The sequence below is a fragment of the Erinaceus europaeus genome, chromosome 2 (genome assembly GCF_950295315.1).
Source record: "Erinaceus europaeus chromosome 2, mEriEur2.1, whole genome shotgun sequence".
Taxonomy (NCBI): domain Eukaryota; kingdom Metazoa; phylum Chordata; class Mammalia; order Eulipotyphla; family Erinaceidae; genus Erinaceus; species Erinaceus europaeus.
Window position 1 is genome coordinate 32,878,530 of NC_080163.1, and position 27,867 is coordinate 32,906,396.

Consider the following 27,867-nt stretch of genomic DNA (forward strand, 5'->3'; position numbering starts at 1 on the left):
CCCTCTTATGATGAAAAACAACTCCAGGATGGCAAAGTCCACTGGGCTGTACATGACAAGCTGCCAAAGTCATTGTTAAGGCTGTTGTTGAAAACTTCAAGTGGTTTATAGCTTTTATTTTTCATTTCCATTATTGTGAAGTTACAGGCTTAAAATTCCAGTAATACTGTGCTGAATTTTCAGTTCAGCCTGTCCTGTTTATTTGATTAAAATTCTGTGTCTAGAGTCGGATTAAAAAACATAACACAACCATATCCTGAGTGCAAAAATCCCACCTGACCCAACCAGACAAACACAGGCTCAAAGTGAAAAGATGGAAAACTATCATACAGGCTAATGGACCACAAAAAAGTCAGGAACAGTCATTGTCATCTCTGACACTTTAAATTAAATAAAATAATAAAAGATAGGCAAGGCCATTACATAATGATTAGAGGACTGATCCACCAAGAAGATTTAACAATTATTAACATCTATGCACCCAATGAGGGCCCATCTAAGTACATCAAACACCTACTGAACCACTTTATCTCAGTAGAAACAAAAAAACCAACTCCAAATAGATCAAGGACCTAGATGTTAGATCAGAAACTATTAAATACTTAGAGGAAAACATTGGTGGAACACTCTCTCACCTAAACCTCAAGAACATCTTTGTTGATACAAACCCCATTGCAAGGAAGACTAAAACAGAAACAAATCAGTGGGACTACATCAAATTGAAAAGCTTCTGTACAGCCAAAGAAACTATCACACAAACAAAGAGACCCCTCACAGAATGGGAGAAGACCTTCACATGCCATACATCAGAAAAGAGACCAATAACCAAAATATACAAAGAGCTCAGAAAATATAGCAACAAAAAAAAAAAACAAATGACCCCATCCAAAAATGAGCAGAGGATATGAGCAGAACATTAACTACAGAAGAGATCCAAAAGGCTAACAAACATGAAAAATTGCTCCAGGTCACTATTTGTCAGAGAAATGCAAATAAAGACAACATTGAGACACCACCTCACCCCAGTGAGAATGGCATACATCAAAAAGGACATTAGCAACAAAAGCCAGAGAGGCTGTGGGGACTGAGGAACCCTTCTGAACTGCTGGTGGGAATGTAAATTGGTCCAACCTCTGTGGAGAGCAGTATGGAGAGATCTCACAAGGCTGGGGTGGGGTGGATATGGGGATGGGACATAGTCTTTTGGTAGTGGAAACGTTGTTTCTGTATACTCCTATTCATTTGTAGTCATCTAAATCACTAATTAATGTAACAGGGAAAAATTGATTGAATGCCTCAAAGTTATTAATGCACAATCCATAGGCTGAGTCTCTGATATGCTGATTCTCTTAAGAGCTTAGACCAGGGAGAAGAGAAGCAACCGGTGGCACGGCTATATACAAATAATGGTGATGTGTATGTACAGAAAATCCTACCAAAGAGATTTTTCAAAGTTAACCCAACTGCTAAGTAATGTGATTATAGCTATAACTATTGTCTTCTTAACCCTAAGACAGCAGGAACCTCACATTTCCTCTATAGAGCCTATATTTCCCCCAGTCCTGGAACCCCTAGGGTGGAGCTCACTTTCCTGCATACTTCTCTCAATTCATATCAAATGATATTGAATCTGCTGATCCCAACCTAACCAATGCAAGGAGTACCACCTTAGCATGCTTCACTTCAGACTATGTACAGAGATGTCAGGCATGGAATGTCAACCCTTCAGCCTTATTGCTCGGGTGAGACCTTTCCTTTCATAGGATACTCTAATTCCATTCAAGGTGGTTCACTTCCTAACAAGTCCCAAAAAGTAGATATAGACCAGGTCCCATGAAATAGGGCATATGTTCACATGTATTCATAAATTAGGGCAAAATATATACCTAAAAGCAAAAGTACACAATAGTCTGCAGTGAGTCAATATAAAGTTCATAATGAAGTAATGTCTACTTAGACTTAGGTACCCTCCTCGCGTACTTCCTACTATACTTCCTTCACTCACTCCAAAGCTAACCTTATCAAAGCAAGGACTACAAAAGCTGAATAAGGGCAAGAGACTGGCATACTTTAATGATGACTCTTTAGTCACTATCAGGCCACCCCATCAGCTGGGGCCCTAGTCATGGAGTCCTGAGATTCACGAACAGACATGATGGGCCTAGATCTCTAATAAATCCCTCTCTCCATTGTTACTGATCATCTCTATCAGGAACAACAAAACAGACTCCTTTGTGGGTCTTCATAGGACCTTGCCCTCAACTTGGATCAACAGTGGTAGAGAATGTCCCATCCTCTGAAGGGTGGCTGGACAACATACTCTATGCTAAACCTGAGGAAGATGGAGAAGCATGGAATGTTCCTACTAATGACCACAGAATGTGAGCTCAGATCTACAGGGATGCAGAGGTCACATAGGCTCCTACGCTGATTATGGGCTGATTATTATTTTAAAGATCTTGGTTTTAGAAAAATACATGAAAATGGGCTTTGAAAGACTATAATTCCTTGTGTTAAATGTGATTCATTCAAGGATTATATTTAATTAGTTAAGTAGTATAAACATCCTTAAAGAGTATCAGTGATTTCAAGTATTGTAATTTAAAGAAAAAGATAAGAATTATTGAAAGATTTTGCTGTTTTAGATAAATTTATTGCATGATCCAGGAGGTGGAGCAGTGGACTCCCAGGCATGAGGTCCCTAGTTCAATCCCTGGCCACACATGTACCAGAGTGGTGTCTCATCCTTCCTCTCTCTTTCTCTCCTATCTTTCTCATTAATTAATAAATAAAATATATTTTAAATGAGCAATTTACTAGGAATATATTGTTCTATAAGAATATTGTTGTCAGGGTATACAGTTTCATGCCTCCCCATGTTAGGTATCATCCATCATTCCACACCTTCCACCAAGTTTTCATCTCTGTCCCCATCTGAAATTTTAATTTTAATATTTCACTATCCCTGCGTGATCAGGTAGCTTTATCAGCCAAGAAATTTTAAGGGAACTATTTCAATATCATGTATTTATCTTTATTTATTGGATAGAGAAAGCTAGAAATCAAGAAGGAAGGGGAAGATAGAGAGGGAGAGATAGAGAGAGACACTTGTAGCACTGCTTCACCACTTGCAAAGCTTTCCCCCTGCAGGTGGGGACCAGGGGCCCGAACCCAGTCTTTGCACACTGTAACATGTGCACTCAACTAGGTGTGCCACTGTCTGGCCCTTCATGGTTTTATTTATTTATTTATTTATTTATTTATGTTTTATTTTTATTTTATTTATTTATTTTAATTTTTTTATTTAAGAAAGGATTAATTAACAAAACCATAGGGTAGGAGGGGTACAACTCCACACAATTCCCACCACCTAATCTCCATATCCCACCCCCTCTCCTGATAGCTTTCCCATTCTCTATCCCTCTGGGAGCATGGACCTTGGGTCATTGAGGGTTGCAGAAGGTAGAAGGTCTGGCTTCTGTAATTGCTTCCCCGCTGAACATGGGCGTTGACTGGTCGGTCCATACTCCCAGTCTGCCTCTCTCTTTCCCTAGTAGGTAGGATGGGTCTCTGGGGAAGCAGAGCTCCAGGACACATTGGTGGGGTCTTCAATCCAGGGAAGCCTGGCTAGCATCCTGATGGCATCTGGAACCTGGTGATTGAAAAGAGAGTTAACATACAAAGCCAAACAAATTGTTGAGCAATCATGGACCCAAAGCTTGGAATAGTGGAGAGGAAGTGTTAGGGAGGCACTCACTGCAAACTCTAGTGTACTTCTGCTTTCAGGTATATATTTTGCAGTAGTTTATGGATACGTGTGAACATAAGCTCTCTCTCACAGAAACTGGTGTATATCTAGGTTTTGGGACTTTGTTAGAAAGTGAACCACCTGAGATGAAATTAGACTGTACTATAAAAGGAAAGGTCTCACCCGAGTAATGAAGCTGAAGGGTTGTCATTCCACACGTGAAGTCTCTGGACACAGTCTGAGGTGAAGCATGTTGAGGTGGCAATCGTTGCACGTTGGTTAGGTTGTGATCAGCGGATGCAATATTATTTGATATGGATTGGGAGAGACATACGGGAAAGTGGGCCCTATCCAAGGGTTCCAGGACTGGGGGAAGTAGGGACTCTATAGTGGAGATGTGAGGTTCCTGCTGTCTTAGGGTTCAAAAAGACAATCGATAGTTAATGTTATCATCACATTATTTGGTAAATGGGTTAACTTTGAAAAGTCCTTTTGTTATGGTTTGCTGTACAGTACCCAGTATCTTGTATATAGCTGTGCTAATAGATGCTTCTGATCTACTTGGTCTAGGCTTTTGAGAGAGTCCGCATATCAAATACACAGCCTATATATTAAAAAGATTCAGTTTGTGTTTTGAAAAACTTTGAGACATACAATTGATTTTCCCCCTCTCGTATTAATTAACTAGTGATTTATATGACTACATTTTACTGGGAGTGTACATAAACACCATTCCCATCACCAAAAGACTGTGACCCATCCCTCCCACCCACTCCCACCCCCCACTGTCCCAGGAAGCTGCATGTCTACCCCTCACCACAGGGTTTTTACTTTGATGCCCTACTTACAATTTGCTCAGGTCCTGCTTTTAGTTTCCCTTTCAGATCTTCTTACTCAACTTCTGTTGATGAGTGGGATCATCCCATACTCATCTTTATCTTTCTGACTTAGCTCACTTAACATAATTCCTTCTAGCTCTGTCCAAGATGGGACAGAGAAGGTGGGTTCATTGTTCTTGATAGCTGCATAGTATTCCATTGTATATATATACCACAGCTTTCTCAGCCACTCATCTGTTGTTGGGCACCTGGGTTGCTTCCAGGTTTTAGCTATTATGAATTGTGCTGCTATGAACATAGGAGTACTTGTTTTATTTTTATTAATCAAAACAGTATTTTATAATTTTTTTCAAAATTTTGTTAACGCAAGTTATAAATGTAAGTACAAGAATGTTCTGTGTGTTTATATTATTTAATAAAATTGTTCTTCACAATAATTGAGGAATATTTAGCACAATTATTATTTTTGTTTATTTTTGCTAAGTTGTAAGCTTCATTTTTTTACATGCTGTTATTTTCTTCGTTATTCTTATTGATAATTATATATTTGATTAAATAAAGTCAAGAAATGAAATTGAAAAATATTAGCAGTTGAGTGACTTATAGATGTCTGTTTTACCCTAAATTTTCCATTTAAGAGAGCTATGTATTACAGCTTAATATTTACATTTTGAGTGGAGAAGCTATTATGTTCATCTTCTAATACCTAACATGGATCTTTTCAATTTATTCTAGTGTATAATGGTTAATATTTGTGTTTTCTAGGAATAGCTTACCTGAGTGGAATGTGTAGTGAAAAGAGAAAATGTATTATTGCTGAAGACAATGGCCTGAATCTTGCATTTACAATTGCCCATGAAATGGGTCATAAGTAAGTGAAAAGTCTGTGATACCAGTAAATTTGCATGTACTTTGGTAATTTAAGTTTCTGATTTACATGCATACCTTTTTTTTTTTTTTTTTCCATTTGGGCTTTCAGATTTCTAAAGTAGCAAAGCAATAAGAGGTGGAGAAGGCCATCTAAAATTATAGTGTCTCCTGAGTGTTGTAATCACCCCTGAAACATTGAGTAAACCCGTATTAACTTAGTATTTTCAAACATGGCTTCAACTGCTTTTGGCTCCTGGTGATTGGCACCATCTCTGCTCTACAATGCTTCCCCCCACCACTTTACACAGGCCCCTGTACACTCCCTTGATCCTTAGACTTTGTAGGTTGTGCTGTTGTGATTTTCTGGGTGTTCTTTTCTCTTAACTATTTTGACTGATTCTTTTCCCATGCCCAGTCTTTCTGTTATTCTTACTCCTTAGCCATGGATTTCCAAAGTAGCATATATTTGCAGGAAGTATTATTATAGAATCAAACTTTGTTTTGACTGTAGACTTCCCTATGTACTACCAGTACCCACAGTACAACCACAGAGTACTTCAGGCTTCTTTAAGAGAATAGAACAAACACTACAATCATTTATCTGGAACCTGAAAACACCTAGAATTGCCAAAACCATCTTAAGGAAAAGAAACAGAAATGGAGGCATCACACTCCCAGACCTTAAACTATATTATAAAGCCATCATCATCAAAACAGCATGGTACTGGAACAAAAATAGGCATACAGACCAGTGGAACAGAATTGAAAGCCCAGAAGTAAATCCCAACACCTATGGGCATCTAATCTTTGATAAGGGGGCCCAAAGGATTAAATGGAAAAAGGAGGCTCTCGATTTCTTTCTATCCATCTTCTATCTGTCCTATCCAACAACAAAAACAGCAATGACAACATGAACAACAGCAAGGGCAACACAATGGGAAAAATGGCCACCAGGAGCAGTGGATTCATGATGCAAGTTCCCAGCCTCAGCGATTACCCTGGTAGCAAGCAAAAAAACAAACAAACAAACATAAATTTGATATAAAAATCAAATTTCCAGGCCTGGCCAAATTCCCTGCAGCTCAGTGATACTTGCGCACTTTACCTCAATCCATCTTTCCTAGATCAGCACAAGGTGTGGCCCACCAGTATTGCACCCCGAGTGCTATGTTTGGGTTGTATGTTTGGACTTTAGCAAAGTAAGTAAAGTTTATCTGGCTGGGACCAGTGATACATTGAAGGATGTTTAGAAGAGACAATTTCTGCGGGATGCAGCATTGTTTAATTAAAAAAATGATTTTATTCAAGTAAATGAATATAGGGAGATGGTCAAATCATAATTATATAAATTATAATTATATAAAATTATAATTACATAAATTAGTAAATTATATATAAATTATAATTATATAAATTATATAAATTAGTTAATTATAATTATATAAGTTATTAAATTATATAAATTATAAAAATTATAATTATAAATATATAAATTATAATTATATAATTATAATTATATAAATTAGTAAATTATCAAAGCTTGACTATATTGGGTGTTTATCACCCAATTCAAGAAATGGGGGATTGTTAAAAACTACTAATTCTTGTTGTTAACAACAACGATTAATTCTTGTTGTCACTTTCATTTTTTCATCTGAAGGTTTTCTGTCTTCAGTGAAGCGTTCTCGAATATACTCCACTTCTGTCTTATTATTCAAAATAGAAACAAAGGAGAGATAAATATATCTTAAAATAACTATTTTAAGGATAGCATGCAACGCAATAATCTTATTCAGTATTGTACTCCAAGAATGATAAGATATAGATATTGAATTCTAATTTTTCATAACTTAAAAATATTTCCATTTAATCACACTTGAAAAAACAAGGTGTATTGTTTGAATGAAAAATGCTGAAAATAATGCTTAGGGGCAGGAAAAAGTTATTAGAATTTTAAGTTGACTACAAATAATCATAAATGTAATTCTTTTTTATAAATGTAATTCTTATAAATGCAAGTGTCTGAAAAATGATCATTTTTACTCCTTTACCATTCACTAACAGCTTGATTTACAAGCAGTCTGGATATATTTTCATCAAACATTAAATTATTTTCTCAGATACATTGAGTTGCAGAATATCCAGTTTAAAAAGTAATTTTACTTTTTAAAGACCATCTAAAAGTTAAATTTCTGTTATTTCTGTCATATTCTAAAATGTAAGGGGGGGACACTAATGAAAGGAAACAGCCACATACAATTTACTTTGTTAACATGTAAAGAGTTGTAGTGAAACAACTATTTAAACAGAAAATGAAATGAGGTTTTTTTTTTTCCTTCTTTTTCTTTTGCCTATGGGGTTATCACTGGGGTTTGGTGCCTGCACTGTGAATCCACTGCTCCTGGAGGGTATTATTTCCATTTTAAAGAACAAACACCTCATCACAGACGTTGTGATTGGGCCCTCCTCAATTGCTATCAAACAGGCCATGGCCGGTGCGCTGCTATGTTCCATCGCTGGGGAGCCAGAGGCGACCTGAACTGCCCCTGCGGCTACAGACAGACTATGACCCACATAGTCAACGACTGCCACCTATCCAGATTCAAAGGAGGTCTCGAAACTTTACATCAGGGTCAACCTGACGCTGTTGACTGGCTACAGAAGAAGGGCAAACGCTAGAAGAAGAAGAAGAATTGGATAGGACAGAAAGAAATTGAGGGAGAGGAGGGGGGAGAGAGAGAGGGAGAGAGAAAGAGACAACTGCTTCAGGCACCTCCCTGCAGGTGGGGATCCTCACAATTAACCTGGTGCAATTCCTAATTGATGTAATTTGAAGGAAAGGCCACTATAGCTTTATGCAGCAGAAGCATTGCTTTATGACCAGGAACTTAGGTTGGAATGACAGAAATGGTAGTAAAATATTATTTTATTTGGATTTTATGGAGCTTTACCTTAAAGCAATAGAGATGTGCCAGAGTTATATATTATACTTGGTGAATTATGATTAGGACACATTGTACATTTAGTTGCTAAAAGTTCTAATGGTAAACAGTGTTTGCCTGAAAATTACATGCTGATGTATGATGCTAGAGAGTAAAAGAGGGGGTTTGGTTGGTAGCATAGTAGGTTAAAAGCACATGGTGCAAAGCGCAAGGACCAGCTTATGGATCCAGGTTTGAGCCCCTGTAGGGGGGTCACTTCACAAGTGGTGAAGCATGTCTGCAGGTGTCTTTCTTTCCCCCCTCTGTCTCCCCTCCTCTCTAGATTTCTCTCTGTCCTATCCAAGAACAACATCAAATGGCAACAATAACAGTAAACAACAACAATAAGGGTAACAAGGGCAACAAAATGGGAAAAAATGGCCTCTAGGAGCAGTGGATTCATGGTGATGACAATGAGCCCCAGCTATAACTGTGGAAGCAAAAAGAAAAAAAAATGAAGAAAAAAAGAGAATAAAAGACACCAGCAATGAGAACATTTATTTGTTTTTTTTAAATAAAATCAAATGGAAGGAACTTCAAAGTACATCATCAACACCATTCATGGGTATAATGAAAGAAAAAGGGCAAGAGCGTTTTAAAGAGATATTCACAAACACAATTAGGACAAGTTTTCAAGGAGGTTAAATAGCTATCATGGATCCTATGTGCACACACAAATCGAGGTATTCTACTGAGTGGTGTAATTCCGAGCTACTGAAGTGAAACAGTCAAGTTCTTTTTTGTTTTTACATTTCTTTCTCTTTTTTTTTTCTTTCTTCCCCTCTTTCTCTCCACCTTCTTCCTCCCCCCCTTACTTTATTTGGTTTTCCTTCATCTCTTTCTTTTTATAACTTGTTCCAATATATTTCCTAATATAGTCAGAAAGTGAGTCACATAATTCTGCAGCCAATGATTTTAGACTGGCAGGATGTTTCCCTTTAAATTTCTCAGTTCAAGAAAATCTTCATAATTTACACATGAAATGTTTCTAAGTAGACCTGGGGTGCAAGTATTTAAGTTTATTGCTTTGAATATTAGTTCTAGAAATTCCCAGAACAATTCAACATAGATCTAGTAAATCACATGTTGGTCACCAGTTAATTAAAAAAAAAAAAAACTCATCAAATATATTTATTTTAATGAGACACAGAGAAAACAATGGAGAGCACTGCTAGCTATTTGAAGGTGGTGCAGACTATTGAAATGGGACTTTAGAGCCTCAGGCCTGAGGCTCTTTTGCATAATCATTTTGCTGTCTCCTCCTCCCAGAGCTGACTCTTGAAAGCAGGAATTTAAGAGAAGGAAAATCACCTAATTACCAAGGAATTTTTTTTTTCCAATTACCAAGGTATTTTAAACAATTATAAACAAAATTACATTTTTGTTTAAACATAAATATGTACAAAAGCTGTTTTGTCAAAATTAGATGTAAGTATATATAAAAATTTGAGTTGGGAAAGGAAATGATTTCAAGGCTTTTGTTGTTGTTTTTCAAAATTTCTTTTCCTTGTAAATGACACATCAGGGTTGTGATTTTCTTAAACCTAAAGTTTCATAAAGGAAATGTTTATATTGGTAGTGAATATTTTTATAGTCATTTACTAAAATGACTGCTTCATTAATTTGATTTATTTTGTACAAAAATAAATGTATAAATAAAACATGTTAGGAAATTGTGAACATGACAGGGTTTGATGACTCCACATATGCATGCATGTATTCACTATATAATATATATGTCCTTTCTCTCCTTTTCACTTATTGGGGCTCAGGGCCTGTCTGACTCCACCATTCCCAGAAGCCATTATTTTCTTTTTTTCTATCAGGAGTGGGGAACAGCCCACCTGCAGGCTGTATACTTGGCCTTGAAAAGACAACTAGTTATTTTCTGTTTTTATATTAGTGATGTTTTAAAAAATAATTATATTTATTTATTGTATAGAGACAGAAATCAAAAAGGAAGGGGAGGAGAGGAGAGGAGAGGAGAGGAGAGAGAGAGAGAGAGAGAGAGAGAGAGAGAGAGAGCCAGTCCAGGTGGTTGAGCACACAAGGACCCAGGTTCAAGCCCCCCCATCCCCATCTGTAAGGGGAAAGCTTCACCAGGGGTGAAGCAGGGCTGCAGGTGTCTCTGTCTTTGTCCCTTTCTATTGCCCCCTTCCCTCTTAGTTTTTGACTGTGTCTATTCAAATAAATAAAGATAAATAAAAGAGAGAAAAAAGAGAAAAAAAGAGGAGACCTGCAGCACTGCTTCACTGCTTGCCAAGTTTTCCTAGTGCAGGTGAGAACCAGAGACTTGAACCTGGATCCTTGAGCATTGTAACAAATGTGCTCAACCAAGTGTGTCACTGTATGCTAATATTTAAAGTGATAAATTTATGTCATCCACAAATGATATTAAAAATATCAAAATGACCTTTCACTCATACTAGAGGGTGAAAGACAGAGGAAGAGATGGTAAGAGAATGAAAGACACTACACCAATCCCCCACTTGAGAAGCCCTCCCTCCACCATCCACCAGATGCTGTCTTGTGGTGACTCGTGGCTTGAACCTGGGTGCTTGCACGTGGAAGCAAATGTATTCAGCTAGCTGAACCATTAGCTGGTCCCCCATATTTTATATTACATGGTCTTTATTAACAACACTTTTTTTTTCCTCCTGCACTGTGAATCCATTGCTCTTGTCAGCCTTTTCCCCCATTTTATTGGATAGGACAAAGAAAAGTTGAGAGAGGAGAGGAAGAAAGTATGAGAGAGGGAAAGATAGACAGTCACTACAGACTTGCTTCACCATTTGTGAAGCATCACCCCTACGGGTAGGGAACAGGGCTAGAACCCAGATCCTTGCACAGGTCATTTCATATAATACTATGTGTGCTTAACTGAGTGAGGTCAATTACATACACACACACACACACACACACACACACACACACACACCTAACAAAACAGTATTCCACAGAAGATACTTATTTATCTGTAGAAAATGCTGTGTAAAATTAAATTTTAGTGAGAAAAAAAAACTGAGAAGGGAAGGGTGAGCACTGTCAGAGACCAGTACATTTCACTGTAGATAGAGTAGTTTTGGTGCTTAAAGGCAATGTGGAGAGTTGGCGGTAGCGCAGGTTAAGAGCACGTGGTGCAAAGCACAAGGACAGGCTTAAGGATCCCGGTTCGAGCCCCTGGCTCCCCACCTGCAGGGGAGTCGCTTCACAGGTGGTAAAGTAGGTCTTCAGGTGTGTCTGCCTTTCTCTCCCCCTCTCTGTCTTCCCCACCTCTCTCCATTTCTCTGTCCTATCTAACAAAGACACCAACAACAATAATAACTATGCCAACAATAGAAAACAACAAGGACACCAAAAAGGGAAAAATTAATATTAAAAAAAATTTTTTAAAAAGGTAATGTGTCTGGGCAATGGCTTATTGGAAGAACAAAAAGTACCATGGATGAGTACACCATTTTGAGCCCCTGACCACCTCATGGGAGTGTTTTGAAAAGGGGAAACTTCAGGAGTCATGAGTAATGATCCTTCTTTATTTCTTTATGTTTTCTCCCTTCTGTCACTTTTTATATGAGGAAAAAAAGAAGAAAAAAAAAAAAAGTCTGCCATGAGTGGTGGAGTCATGTACTCACACAGCATCACTGAAGCCTTAAAGGTTAAAAGAAAATGAATAAGTAAAATCAAGAGCTAGGAAAGTATATACACTTACTCAAATTCATTAGCTCTCTTCCTATGAGAATATCCCATGTTTTTCAGGAAAACATAATATCTTACAGATGTCTGTTTTCCTGTAACTGATTTAGATATTCATGGAAGTTCCAATAAATATTCCATTATAGCTACTTTTATTAGCAAAATATCCCCAACATTTATATAAGAACAAATAGTGAAAATATTCCTGCAGGAAAAAGAGGAAAATAATGTAGAAATTTTATCCCAAGAAGAGATCCACACCTATTATAAAGCCATAGTAACTAAGACATTCACATACCTTTTTTTTTCGTTCAAGCAGTTCTCTCTTGGAAATAGGGACTTACTAAACTGTCTATAGAGTACTCAATAATTGCCTGTTCTTGACTGGTTTCATTTCCAGTCACAAAAGAAAGTCTGTGGGCTGTTCAATCTTTCTTCTTTCCCAAACCATAATACATGACTTGGAACATGAAGACTGGCAAGTAGCCAGTCTACAGCCCTGAGGTATCTAATTAATCTCTTCTCTTCTGCCCACCATTATGTGTTCACCCATCTTCAGAGAATGCTGTTTCTTCTTGACAATCCCAGCTCTGCTCTTATGAAGTTTTCCTGTGATGTTTTATATTGTTGTTTCAGGGGAGCATGGTTTACTGGTGATTACCATGGTTCCACCTCTGGAACCTGCTATAATTTAAGTTTTACCAGAGTGTCAAGAATTGCAGGCACCTTGAGATTATCAGGTCTTTGAAGTCAGTGACATTTGCATAGTATTCTAGTCATAATGCTCCTGGATAGATGCAGAGGTATGACCAGGTTTAGATACTGCTTCTTTAGTCATTAAGTCAAAGTCCAGAGTAGAAATTAGTTGACTTTCAGAAGAAGAGAAGAAGAATTAGTTTGGGTTAAGAAGTGCAATTTTCTTGACTGAGTGGAAGATTATTATTATTTTTTTAAATCTACAAGTAGAAACATGCAAAATAGCTGTATTTCATGCCAGTCCTGAGTTCATAGATTTGGTAAGGCTAAATCCAGAAACAGAACTATTTAATCTAAAAAAAAAGATTATTTAATAATAAGTTACCATATATCCCATGTAGAAAAGTTTCACTTAGGAAGGAATAAAAGTTTTGTATTGCAACAAAGCAAGGGACTCTGAGGAAGGAGAGGGATAAAGACCTTATTCATGGAATCCTGAGATTCCCATATAGATATGGTGGGCCTAGCCTCTAACAGATCCCTCACTCCACCATCACTGGTCATCTCCATCAGCATTATAAACCCTCTTGTGGGCCTTTACAGGACTTTGCTCTCAATGTAGAATAAAAATTGTAAAATTGTAAAATAAAAATTGGTAAAAATTGTCCTACTGTGTGAAGGAAAGCTCACTTGAGGCGGACTGGTCCTGAAGTGAGTGCAGCTTAAAATGTTCCTAGCTATGACCGTGGAATGTGAGCTCAGACTGACAGGGATGCAGAGATTACACAGGTTTATACACTAAATATGAGTAGACTGGACCCTAGGTCAGATTGATGGGGTTTACAGTTAACAGTATTGATATACTTTTCCCATATTTGGGATCTACTCTGTGCCCTGATCCAGCTTTCTGGTCCTATTCCCAACCCTGACACAATTCTCCCAGACAATGTTTTTAGCCCACCTGCATGTTAGCTATCTGGCCCAAGTAAAAATTAGTAAAGTCATGGGACCATGGGAATTTTGCTAAAATAGACTTCTAGCTTCTTCCAACATGAATAAATTCACATGAAAGAGAATATTTCTACTATGTCTTATGTATCATATACTTGAAAAGCTTAGAAGTAAAATATATGCTAGAATTTACTCAAGAGTTCTTTATAGAGGAAGTGGCTATTAAAATCTGAGCTGCATTTCAAAATTTAGATAAGCTAGGGGAAGCAAAGGAATCCTTGAATTAACTCCTAACAAAAATCAGATTGAAGTCAATTTATGAAGTGTTTGAAATACAGGATAAAAAGTGTGAGTTTTTACTGTAGATCCCATAGAATTTTGATTAAGATCTACCTGGAATGTGTGTTAAGATGTAATTTGTTAGGTCTTTATTTACTTTTTAATTAGTTATCTAATAATGATTACAAGACTGTAAGATAACAGGGGTATAATTCCATATAGTTCCCACCACTAGAGTTCCATATTCCTTCCCTTCCACTGGAAGTTTCCCTATTCTTTATCCCTCTGGCAGTATACTGAAGATCTTTATGGGGAGCAGAAGACAGAAGGTCTGGCTTCTGTAATTGCTTATTCACTGGAGATAAATGTTAGCAGGTTGATCCATACCTCCAGCCTGTTTCTATCTTTCTACCTCCAGCCTATTTCTATCAGGGCAGGGCTCTGGGGTGGTGGGGTTTCAGGATACATTGGTGAGGTTGTCTGCCCAGGGATATCAGTTTGGCATCATGATAGCACTGCAACTTGGTGGCTGAAAAGCATTAAGATATAAAACAGAACAAACAGTTTAATAAACAGGAACCTAAAGGTAAGGATATAGGAAATGAAATTTAGGGTCATGTTGGAAGAAGCTAGGAAGTCTATTTTAGGTATATTCCAAGGGGCCTATGAGAGGCATAGTAGGGTGACCCAGCCTTCCTTTGGAGAGTAGGACAGTCTCTACCATTGCTGCTCTACAGTGAGTTCAAGGTCCACAGGAGGGTTTATGATTATGTTCCTGATGGAAGTGACCAGTAATGGTGGAGAGTGGGATCTACTAGAGATCTAGGTCCATCATATCTATTTGGGAATCCAAGAATTCCCTGACTAGAGCCCCAGATGTGTCTATTTTTTTTTTCCACCATGAGCACACAGTAGTGAGCCTAATTAGATCAGATATTGTCACTAAGTTGTGTGAAGCAACTATCATTTTGTGACAATATAACCTAGTTTCAGTGAGACACTGTAATTGGCTTTTTAATTTTTTTATAGTTTTCCATATAATAGATAACTAATATAGTATGGCAAAATGGCTAACATACCCAGCACAGTTTACTTTTCTAACCTAAAGTATTACTGTTTACAAAAATGAATCTAAATTATCCCCCAAAGTGAGTGAATTTTCTCCTTTCTGACTCTTTAAACATCAAAAGGGACCATCTTCAAAACCCAAACACTTCCCCAGCTTTCCACAGGATATCACAAAACTTCCTGGCAGGGACTTATAAACAAGTTGAGAAGTTTTATATGATAAAAATATTTTTTCAGTTGACTTGACAACCATGTACAATGTTAGTGGAGAGTTTATTTGCCCAAGGCTCTTTGTCAAAACGAATTTAAACTGAGATTATTAAAATGTAGCTCAGTTGCACAGGGTGAGGAGAGGTGTGGCTTATGCCCTATTTTGAGAAGGTTTCCCTTGCAATGAATTCATCTTGGTATGCAATTAAATGTTTGGAGGTGCCTATCTGCTAATAAATAAGAGCACTGAACATTATTCAGAAAGGAGTCAATTAAATATATAATGGAAGGTTTTGATCCAGAAAGAGGAGTCCTGTAGTTTGGTGGCATGGAGAGCTATTTTCCTGATCATCTGACTGCTGGGTCTGAGTCACAGCTCACTAGAACACCAGTGCCTTTCTTGTCTGTACAATAGAAGCTATGATAATGGGAACATTATGGAGATGTTGTGAGACTAAACGATGTCATCATTGTAAATGATTAATATAGTGACTGGCACAGATAAAGGTCCACAATTGTCCTATTTCAAATTTGTAGAATCAGGACTAAGCAATGTTTTCTTGGATAATTCCAGATGTGTGGTTCAAAATTATTGTTCAGATTTAATGATATTCTTTTCTGAGTTAAACAGCTTTAGGAAAATTTAACTAATGGTAAACAATGCTTGAGTCGTTATCTCTCACCATGGTTGTAGCTCATTCCTTACATGAGAATCAGGCTCCCAGAAGGAAAATGAATATCTGGATAAGAAACTGTAATCTTCCCAATTTGGAAATTCACATTACACCACTTTGGGAAAGTGTCCAAATTGCTGAATCTTGGAAGAGGTTATATGCCTTCTCTAATATGAACACATTAGTTATAAAGTTTTTTTATGCTTTTATTTATTTTTTTTTAGGACTGATTGCCTCTAAAAAAACAAAACCTTTTTTTTTTTCTTTTGGTATGACTTGAAAGAATGTACCAACACTGATGGAAGAGCTGAGTGGGTTCCACTTGGCAAATAGCTACTGATATAACAGAGTCAGTCACACAGAGAGATAAAGGAATAAAGGGCAGGCAAAATCCGTGGTAGAGGTGAGAGAGAGGTTTAGGGGAGACTGCAACTATCCAGCTAGAAATGCACTAAGGTTTTGAACAGTAAACTTGTGCCACACTTACCATTTCCTGTTCTCATTTAATTTTGAAAATTTTTATTTATGGGCTGGGGTAGATAGCATAATGGTTATGCAAACAAACTCTCATGTCTGACGTTCCAAAGTCCCAAGTTTGATCCCCCTCACCACCATAAACCAGAGTTGAGCAGTGCTCTGGTTAAAAAAAAAATTATATATATATTAATGAGAGAGATAGGAAGAGGGATTGGGAGGGAGAGAAAGGAACCTGGACTTGACTCTGGTGCATGTGCTGTCAGGGATCTAATTCTAGACCTCAAGCTTGAGAGTCCAACACTTTATCCATTGTGTCACCTCCCAGACCATTCTTATTTTAATTTGAAATTCACAGTTCATTCTTGCTACACTTTTCATTTTGCTATATTTTAAGGTTCTCTCTCTCTCTCTCTCTCTCTTTACTTCTTTCTTTGAGGAAATGTTGTTTTACAAGTCTGCTGCTGTCACAGGGTACAGTTTCACATCTTCCTAAGACAGGTGTCAGCACTTGGCATTATTTTAATGAAGTCCACACTTCCAGCAAAGATCACAAATATAACATTTGGCTTCCAGTGCTCTTTGTTTCTTTGTGCCATTTGACTAAATAAAACTAAGATGAAATTTCTTTGATTTATTGCTCTAACAAAAAGAGTAACCGTAAGTTTCCATTCTATTCTAGGCACTATGCCAGGCAGTGTCTATCTTTCTTGTGAAATCTGCTCAGTCAGTGATTTAATATATATTTTAAATGGAAAACTGAAATGCATTTATTTGTTTATTGTTAATTAACTTACCTCTGATATAACATGAATAAAAGACTGGGAGATAAAGACTCCAAATTTCTAACTCCAAAATCTCTTTTTTTCCCCATTGTATTTGGGGTATCGGAGAGATACTGGTTTACAATATAGTTGTTGACATACAGGGACAACCTCTCTGCCTAGAATAGATGTCTAAAAAAAGATACTCCTTTCCCCAACTTGGTGCTTTTTCCACCATCATACATCAAGACACCAGAGTCCCTCACTCCTACCCATTTCCTTCCTTCCCCAGAGCCCTTTGCTTTGCTGCAAAATACCACACTCAGTCCAAGTTCCACCTTATGTTTTCCCTTATTGTCTTTGCTCCTTAGGTCCCACCTATGAATGAGATCATCCAGTATTTGTCCTTTTTTTTTTTTCTTGGCTTATATGATATGATCTACATGATACCTTCAAATGACTTCATCAATTTTAACAGCTCCATCTAACTTCAAAAGCTTTCATAGCCTCCCAGCCCTAGTAACTCAACTGGCTCATAACTATTCCACATCATCTCTTACTTTTTCATTTTTGTCTTCAAAATGTAAAATACATAAATCTCCATATTCTGTATACTTTTGCCACTATGTATTAATATAGTTTCTACAGTTAAGAACATTAATGTAATTTTCCATCAAATTCGTTATATTCATTTTGATTCAAAGTTTCAATTTATGTTGTTGAGAATATAATTTATTTGTTTTAATTATTTTGAATTTGAAGACATATAAATAGTCTGGTGACTCCTCTTATTAACTTATGCAAAATTTTCATTACTGTTTTAAAATGCATTATGATCAGGACCAAGGTTCAAGTTCAGCCCCCACTTTAGGGGAAAAAACTTCTGTGTTGTAGTAGCCTTCCTTTTGTCTCTCTGTTTCTCTTTCTCTGTCTCCTTGTTTCTATTTGCAAAAGTAAACCTGGAATGGTGAAACTCCTGTGATTCCTGTGATAATCTGGTATTCACAGTTTTTATTATGAAATAAGCATATATATGTGAATTATTATTTTTTAAATATTTTATTTTATTTATTTATTCCCTTTTGTTGCCCTTGTTGTTTTATTGTTGTAGTTATTATTGTTGTTGTCGTCGTTGTTGGATAGGACAGAGAGAAACGGAGAGAGGAGGGGAAGACAGAGAGGGGGAGAGAAAGATAGACACCTACAGACCTGCTTCACCGCCTGTGAAGCGACTCCCCTGCAGGTGGGGAGCCGGGGTTCAAACCGGGATCCTTATGCCGGTCCTTGTGCTTCGCGCCACCTGCGCTTAACCCGCTGTGCTACAGCCCGACTCCCATATATGTGAATTATAAGTCATTACATAATGATAAAAGAACCAGTTGACTATACTGGCATAATGTCAAACTTAGAATCTGCCTTCAATATTGTCCCTCATTCATAATTATTTTAATGAATGATTAAGAGTTCATTGGAGAGTCTATAAAACATTTAACTGAAATAAGATGGTTCTACATGACTAAAGCATAATTTATTATTATGATTTCAATATTCTAGGTCTTAGAGAGATGAATAAGTCTTTTGTAAAAAAAAAAGGTGACAGTTGAGGAAAATATTTTGAAAGTGTAATTGGCAGAGTTTTCTGCTAACAATAAATAAAATAGTCAGGATGATAATTTCAGAGAGGGAAGCATATATTATGTCATGAATATTTCTAATTCTCAAGATTTATGGCAGATTTTTAAATATCAGAAACACACATAGAAGAGAACAAAAGAAAAATAGTGAAATTTTGTTCCTCTAAGTGACAGTCTTGAATGAAAATATAAGGACAGTTTTTAGACATAACATATCTAATATGCACATTCATTGGAGATGTAAGATTTTTAGAAAAGAGTTTCAATCTAATGTCACATATTCAAGACTCATTAAAAAGTGAAGGTGGGAGTTGGGCGGTAGCGCAGTGGGTTAAGCGCAGGTGGCGCAAAGCTCAAGGACCGGCGTAAGGATCCGGGTTCCAGCCCCCCGCTCCCCACCTGCAGGGGAGTCACTTCACAGGCGGTGAAGCAGGTCTGCAGGTGTCTATCTTTCTCTCCCCCCTCTGTCTTCCCCTCCTCTCTCCATTTCTCTCTGTCCTATCCAATAACAACCACATCAACAACAATAGTAACTACAACAACAATAAAAAGACAACAAGGGCAACAAAAGGGAAAATAAATAAATACAATTTAAAAGAAAACAACAATAAAAAGACAACAAGGGCAACAAAAGGGAAAATAAATAAATACAATTTAAAAGAAAAAAAAAGTGAAGGTGGTCAAGAGTCTGAAAGTTTTTCAGGAATAATTTATAGGATGAGTTATCTTGTCTAATAAAACATGATAAAAACATATTAGGAAGTTATTAGACTAGTGTGGTTTCAGATTGAATCAAATATATGAAGGAAGGCTATACAAGAATCCCATGTAATTAAGTAGAAACTCTGTTTCATGCAGACTGTTTTGTGAACAATGCATACCACTATGTGAACAATGTGAAAATTATGTGAACAATGGATCTACCTAAGAGTTAGGTTGATATACATAACCTAAACATTTTCTATGTTGTGCGGGAATATCTTTTCCTTTATACTAATATTCCCTTTTAGCCCAGATGACAAACATTTAAAATAGAAATCTGGAATCAAGTTTGATTTTAGCCTGCAAAACTCATCTCACTTTTATTGTTATTTTTAAGCACTTGGTTGTTATTTTAATTGAAGCTGTGAAAAGTTAAAAAATAATAGTTGATTAATGTCTGTCATTTAAATTTTTTATTATATTTGAACTAGCATGGGCATTAATCATGACAATGACCACCCATCATGTGCTGACGGTCTTCATATTATGTCTGGTGAATGGATTAAAGGACAAAATCTTGGGGATGTATCATGGTCCCAATGCAGCAAGGACGATTTGGAGAGATTTCTCAGGTACTGCCACCTTAACAATTGCTGCTTTGTGAATGTTTATGTGTGCCTTACCAACCTGGGAAGATGGCACCAAGTAAATATGTACTCATTTATGTGAGAGAGGAGAGGAAGAGAGAATCTGCTATAAAGGGAGATGAATTTAGAACCGTCCATGAAGTTCAGAAATGTACCCACTTGGTCACCAAGGTTACTAAATGAACTATTGTTCCAATATTACTGTTGTTCTAATTTTTATTCCAATTCTCCTTAATTCATTTTTTATTTCTTTGTTAATGGGAAAAACAGCTAAAATACTTTGTAATAGACAAAATAGGCATATTTTTACTATATTAACACAATTCTGCTTATAAATATATATGTGTATAGATAGAGATAGAGATAGATTCTGTGAATGATCTTTGGCATTATAGTGGAGAGAGCTCAGACGATAACTCATAAGGTAACATTGTGAATATCTAAGTAGTGCAAGGCCTTTAGTAGACATTACTGAGTTTTGAAAGACTATGCATGAAATTGCATGATTTCCTTCATATGAACTAAACTCTAATAAACTCATTTACTTAAAAATTATTTTATAAATGAAATTTATATGACAATCTTAAGTTAAAAATATTTGTACTATCAACAATTACCTGAAAATGATTTTTACAAAGTCTTTATATCCCTGAGTATAGTAGCCTTAAGAAATTTACTTTCATGGGGCATGTGGTGACTCATCTGGTTAATTGCCACACATCACAGTGCACAAGAACCTGGGTTCAAACCCCTGGTCCTCACTTGCAGGGGGAAAGCTTCACAAGTGGTGAAGCAGGTTTGCAGGTGTCTCTCTCCTTCTCTCCTTCCCACTCCCATTTCAATTTCTCTCTGTCTCTATCCAATAAAATAAGTAAAATAAAAATTAAAAAAAGAAAGAAACCTTTACTTTCATGACTAACAAACTATCACTTGGATAATTTGTTGCTTTGACTTGTATGCAGCTCAAGTTCATAACATTGGTTTGTTTTGTCTGCTTTATTTTTTAAGAGAGCACTGCTCAACTCTGGTTTATGGTAGTGCTGAGGATTGATCGAAAGACTTTGGAGCCTTAAGCATGAGCATCTCTTTGCATAACCATTATGCTATCTCCCCATCCTTGCAACTCAAGTTCAAATCTGATCCTCACCAGATGGAAGCAAGCTTCCCTGCTGTGGTCTCATTCTCTCTCTCTTTCTATCCCTCTCTGCATATCTTAAAAAGGATAAAAGAAAGAAACCCACTCTTTATTACACATCAGTTTCAGGCAAATTGTTCTATAGAATGAATTTCATTTTATAAATATGTAAGATAAGTTTTATACAGTGTTATATAGAATAGCTGATCTAGTCTACATGAAAGCCCATTCTAAACCAAACTTCCCTTATCTTGAAATCATTATTATTTGAAAAAATCTTAAATAAATGATTTTCATATATAGAATAATTTATATGAATATTCAATAGGGAAGACTTTATAAAAGTAAGAACCCATCTTCAATATTAGAAACATTTATTCTATTGTTATTCTAATGAGCCATAGCAATATTTTTCATTTAATTAAAATGTAATATTTATCTGACCATTTTTCAGGTCAAAGGCCAGTAACTGCTTGTTACAGACAAATCCTCAGAGTGTCAATTCTGTGATGGTCCCCTCCAAGTTGCCAGGGATGACATATACTGCTAATGAACAATGTCAGATTCTCTTTGGGCCACTGGCTTCCTTTTGTCAAGAAATGCAGGTAAAGGTTGTATCCAACTGACACTTTTAAGTATATGTTCACATTCATGATTTTAAAGCATTGATGGGAGGGAGGGAAGTTGATTGTATTATGTATTTCATAGTTCAAAAGTACCCTGGTCTTGGAAATAAATTTTTCTAATAAAGGGTTTCTGCATATCCCCCTTGGCACTATGGAAGCAGTAAAAATAAAGTACAGAATCTAAAGCAAAGTTAGGAGGGATTTAGGGACTTCTACTTTAAAAATTACTGAAGTCAGAGAAGTCTACTCATAATCTACCTATCACTTTCTGTATCCTCTCAAAACAAACACACACATACACACACACACACACACACACACACACACACAGAGAGAGAGAGAGAGAAGGAACTATTTATTTGCTGTATTTATATAGTAGGTCTCACTAACATTGGTTACATTGACTTTTTTTTAAATCTTGAAGCATAATTATTGTTACAAGGTTCTAATCTGTTTCTCAAATCAAAGGGTGTTTCCTTGGTTTTATATCAGACATCTTGCAAATAAAACTAAGTATTCATTATAGGCTCCAGAAAAAATTGTCTCTTCCCCTACCCAAAGTTTCTTGTGATATTTGTATCTATAAAATATTTTTTCTCCTTCACAGGCAGTGAAGTAGGTCTGTGGGTGTCTATCTTTCTCTCCTTCTATCTGTCTTCCCCTCCTCTCTCCATTTCTCTCTGTCCTGTCCAACAACGACTACATCAATGACTACAACAACAATGACTAACAAGGGCAACAAAGAGGAAAATAAATAAATAAATAAATAAATAAATAAATAAATAAATATAAAATTTTTTTTCTCTAGTTTAGTCTGTGTGTAGTCTTTTGTAAGACATCTTTCCCCCCTTAAATCATCATATTGAGGAAATAGTGGTTTACAGGACAATTATTAACAGATGAGTACAAATTTTCCTGTGATAAGCACCTGAACTCCATCCCGATCACCAATCCAATTCCTTCTTCACTAGGTCCCCAATATCCCCTTACTCCCATCTCCCACATGTTCAGAGTCCTTTGCTGTGCTACAGTACACCACACAAAGTTAAACTTCACACTCTGTTTCTCTTTTCTTTCCTTGACTCCTAAGTACTATCCATAAATTAAGTCATCTAGTATTTGTCTTTCTCTCTCTAATTTATCTCACTTAAACCTGGAAGCAATCCAGATGTCCAAACACAGATGAATGGTTTAAAAAGTGGTAGTACACATATACAATGGAATACTATTACATGCCGGGCTAGCTTCAAGGGTGTTTCTTCCGGGCACGTGCTCTCTGGGTTGGAGAGAACTCAACCAAAGCCAAGCTGGGCTGCTGCTTACTCAGTGACTTGGGAGAGAGACCAGGAACTCGTGGAGGAGTGGGAACTCAGTGCAGTGCCTTTATTGATCAGAGACAACACCTTTATATATATCTTTAACCAGAAGTGGCAAGTGGGAAAAGGAAATGGCTAGGAGAGGGGGTGGAGAAAAGAATGGGAAGATAGAAAGCTTCCATAGCAGCTGTTGCAAAGGTTCTAACCAGTGGGATTAACCAATACCCTGCAGGCATGGTGGGTCTCAGGCAAAACAATGATTATGTAAATAGACCAGAGCATCAGAACGGAGGGGGGGGGCAGAAGCTGCCTGACAATTCCACTGGAAGAGATGATGAAATCTTCCCCTTTTCCATACCTTTGGATGGAATTTATAGGAATCATATTAAGTAAGATATTTTCTATAGAATATAAGAAGTAGGGGTAGAGCCTGGAAGATACTTTACCTGGAGAGTATTTCTACTTTTTCATGCATACTATCCAGATTTGATTCTAACTCTCACCACACTGGGGAAAGCTTTGGTGCTGTGATCTCTTTCCTCTCCACTCCATCCCTCCTTCCCCTCCCTTTCCCTCCACCTCCTTGACTTTCACTCTTTCTCCATCTGGAAAAAAACGTTGGCTCAAAACAGTGATACCTCAGTGATAGATTATTTTTCAATGCATCTTAAGAACTAAGAGGCAGATATATGTGCTTCTAAAATTATATTCTGATATTATTCTAAAGTCATTATTCCAAACCCATATTTGTGACATTTAGAGATCTAAAAGGAGAGAGAAAACCTTGCATTTATGTTGGAAGAAATATGGAAAGAATAAATAGAATGAGAGAGAGGCTTAAAAGAAGATACAGAAAGTAGTGGAGTCTTGGTTATATTCTGAGCTTACAGTGCTTATTAGACATTCAGCAAGAGACATAGTTAGGTCCAGGGTATATGAATGTCATCAGCAAATAGATGATAATATTGAATACATGATACTAAATAATAACATGCAGAAAAGAGAGAAGAGAAAAAAATACAGAACTGAAAACTTGATCACTACAATATTTAAAGGTTAAGAAGATAATGAGAAAATAATTAATACTCTGATGAAGTATTGGTATAATTGTTGGATGAAGAAGAAGGAAGATGCTGGCATCTGAAAGTGGAAATGGTTAACTGTTAATAAAAATTGGTAATTCTGGTAGTAAAATGAAGTCTCAGACTATGCATCTATTTTCCCCACAAGATTTTACTATTATGTGAAGATGTCTATAACTCTCTGGCCACATACATGCCAGGCAGTATAATTCTAATATACTTGGAGAGGCCTGTATACAAATGGGGCAGACTGGATAGCTGGGTTGTGAAAGACCACATTTATCAACACCTTCAAGTAGATAAAGAAGAAATCCTCATATCCTTCAATTTGTCAGCTATGTTTGATACAAAACAAATCTCTCGAATACAAGAATTATAACATTGGAATGGTTATAAGTCCTTTGTACTATTGTATCTATAACACATAAAATGCATTCAATAAATAATTATTGAAAGAATAATTGAGTCAGTTAAATGATTTTGTTAGGATTCTAATTTTTCATTAATATAAATTAATTCAGATGTATATTATGTCATGATAGCATAAAATATGTTTATAGAATACTAATTTGATAGCTATATAAAAACATATATAGCTATATAACATATAACATATTTCACAGATTTTACATGAATTTATCAGACCTGCTATGGCCACACTATTGCCTATCAGTTGAAAATATCAAGTTTCACAGAGTAAGGACTCTAAGCAATATTTTAATATGTATGTTTTTCGTAGACTCTTAAAAATCATCTGTCTCTGGAGATGAGAATGGTTGTTGGTCTATTATATTTTAATTTTGTCTTGCTAATTCAAGTTTGTAAGCACATGTGCACACATATAAGCACAGAGAGAATCTATAGCATTACATACATGCTGATCTAATTGTGACAAATTTATCCTTAGACTAGCAGACTTGGATTTGCAAAATATCTAAAGGCATGATTTAGAGATGTTTATGAAGTACGCCTTTTAGCAATAATAGCTTACTCTTGTGCATTAGTTTGCACATGGCGGACTTCATGGATGGCTTTGTTGCTGAGTCCTGTGCAGTTGGTTGCTTCCAGTCCATCTGTTGTCTTGTGACAGCCAGCTTCAACTGCACCTAGTCATTGTAATAGCTGCCTGAAATAAGAGATGTGGATGTTCTCCCACCAAGAAATGGCCCAAGAAGGGTTATGATTTGTTTTTACTTGTGAGGGAAATGCTCTAAAATAATTGAAAACACCCTAGAAACTTAAGTTTCTGCCTTTTAGTTTTGATCTAGGTACAGAATGAATTATATACACATTGTATTGTATAGAAAACTTTTGGTATAATTTAATTACATAGTAACTCTAGAAAGTAACATGCACACTATGGACAACTTCTCAGCTATAAGAAAAGATGACATCTCTTTTTTGCTGCAATGTGGGTGGAACAACAACAATAACAACAAAAAGTAAAATAACAAAGCAAAGTAAAATAATCCAGATGGAAAAGGTTGCATACAACATTTCACTTGAATGTTGAATTTAAGAAACAAAGCAAGGGGAAATACAGTGAGACATCAATAAACTGGTATATTTCTGCAGAACCAAGGACTCAAAAGGGGAGGGAGCGGTGTGAGAGGGAATAGAGGTCCCAGTACCTTGTGGTAGAGGGAGATGGAAATTTGATGGCTGATGGGATGTGCTGAAACCTATCATGGGGAGATGTGAAAATGTAACCCTTCAACAGCAGTCTTGTAAATGAACTTTTTCTCAAGTGACAAAAATAACATCTAGAGTACATTTCTCTTACATCTTAACACATCAAAATATGTTAATTTTTTCAAAACTTTCATTGATCTAATAAACTACCTGACACTGAAATGAGTAACTGTATAATTATATAAGACGGAGTCTCTGATTTGACTTTGTGAAGTTACAGAGGTAATAGGAATTTTAATTTCACATAAGATAGTCTTCATGGCTAGTAGCAGCTTGACAAACTAAAAAAGCATTATTGATAAAGTTATCATGTAAATATTGGTAAAATCGAATATTTTTAATTCCTTCCTTCTTAAGAGATCTGGAAAATAAAAACATGATAGATTAAAATTACCAAGACTTTATTCTCACAATTTTGTCATCTAACAAATGTTCCATCGTGCATTTAAAATTTTAATTTTTTGGATAGGACAGAGAGAAGTGGAGAGAGGAGGGGAAGACAGAGGAGGAGAGAAAGATAGACACCTGCAGACCTGCTTCACCAGTTGTGAAGGGACTCCCCTGATTGCTGGTGGGGAGCCAGAGCCTTGAACCAGAATCCTTATGTCAGTCCTCGCACTTTGTGCCACCTTCGCTTAGCCCACTGCGTTACTGCCAACTCCTGGGAGATGTATTTCTACTGCTTTCTTGTCAGTACTGATAGTCTTAGCAGTCTGTTTACAATGTGAAAAATGGCATAAATGTTAAGTACACAAGCATACCAGGAATGTCACTATAATTTTTCTTTTTCTTTCTTTTTAAATTAATTTTTACTTATAAAATAGAAATATTGACAAGACCATAGGATTAAGAGGGGTACGTTTCCATGCAATTCCCATCACCAGAACTCTGTATCCCATCCCTTCCCCTGATAGCTTTTCTATTCTTTATCTCTCTGGGAGCATGGACCCAGGATCATTATGGGGTGCAGAAGGTGGGAGGTCTGGCTTCTGTAATTGCTTCCCCACTGAACATTGGTGTTGGCAGGTTGATCCATACTACCAGCCTGTCTTTTTCTTTCCCTAGTGGGGCAGGAGTATAGGGAAGTGAGTCTCCAGGACACAGGGAAGTCAGGTTGGCATCATGGTAACATCTGGAACCTGGCGGCAAAAACAGAGTTAAGATATAATGCCAAACAAATTGTTGACTTATCATGAATCTAAAGGAGAGACTTTTTATCACCCACATCCTTCTTGATTTCTGGTTGTCTGTATCCAATAAATAAAAAAAAATAATAAATATTTTAAAAAAATTAATTGTACACTAACGTGAGAACATAAATTTGAGGACAACTTACTTATCTAGACAATATAATTCTTAGTTTTTTAATTTCTTTTTTAATAGTTTTATTTTAATGAGAGATACAAAGAGAAAGACCTGCTCAGCTTTGGTTTATGGTGGTTCTAAGGATTGAACCTTGGATCTCAGAAGCTCAGACATGAAAATCTTTTGGATAACCATTATACTGTCTCCCTAGCACTTAATCTCTTAACTTCTTATAATTATTTTTCCTGTCTTCTTATTACTACAGTTTTTTTCCCCTAAGTCCATATCTTTGTAAATTGCCTACTTATATTTGCTTATTTAAAATTCTTCTGATTTTCAGTTCTTTCTATAATTTAGGTGAGAAATTCTTATTACTTATAAAGAATGTATAATTTATATGATAATTTTTCAAGCATTTTTAACTTTGTAATGGTTAAAAAATGAAATATTCTCATTAAGATTTGTTGTTTTAATTTTATTT

General features: G+C 36.4%; 1 protein-coding gene across 1 annotated transcript in view; it reads left to right on the forward strand.

Annotated features, from left to right (window-relative positions):
• The window catches only part of ADAMTS19 (ADAM metallopeptidase with thrombospondin type 1 motif 19), a 224,764-nt gene that overhangs the window by 96,456 nt on the left and 100,441 nt on the right, over positions 1–27,867 (forward strand). Inside the window, exons 8-10 of the mRNA XM_007528006.2 lie at positions 5,353–5,458; positions 20,075–20,215; positions 21,820–21,970. Of these exons, the coding sequence (XP_007528068.2) occupies positions 5,353–5,458; positions 20,075–20,215; positions 21,820–21,970 (398 nt within the window). The remainder of the gene's footprint in view (positions 1–5,352; positions 5,459–20,074; positions 20,216–21,819; positions 21,971–27,867) is intronic.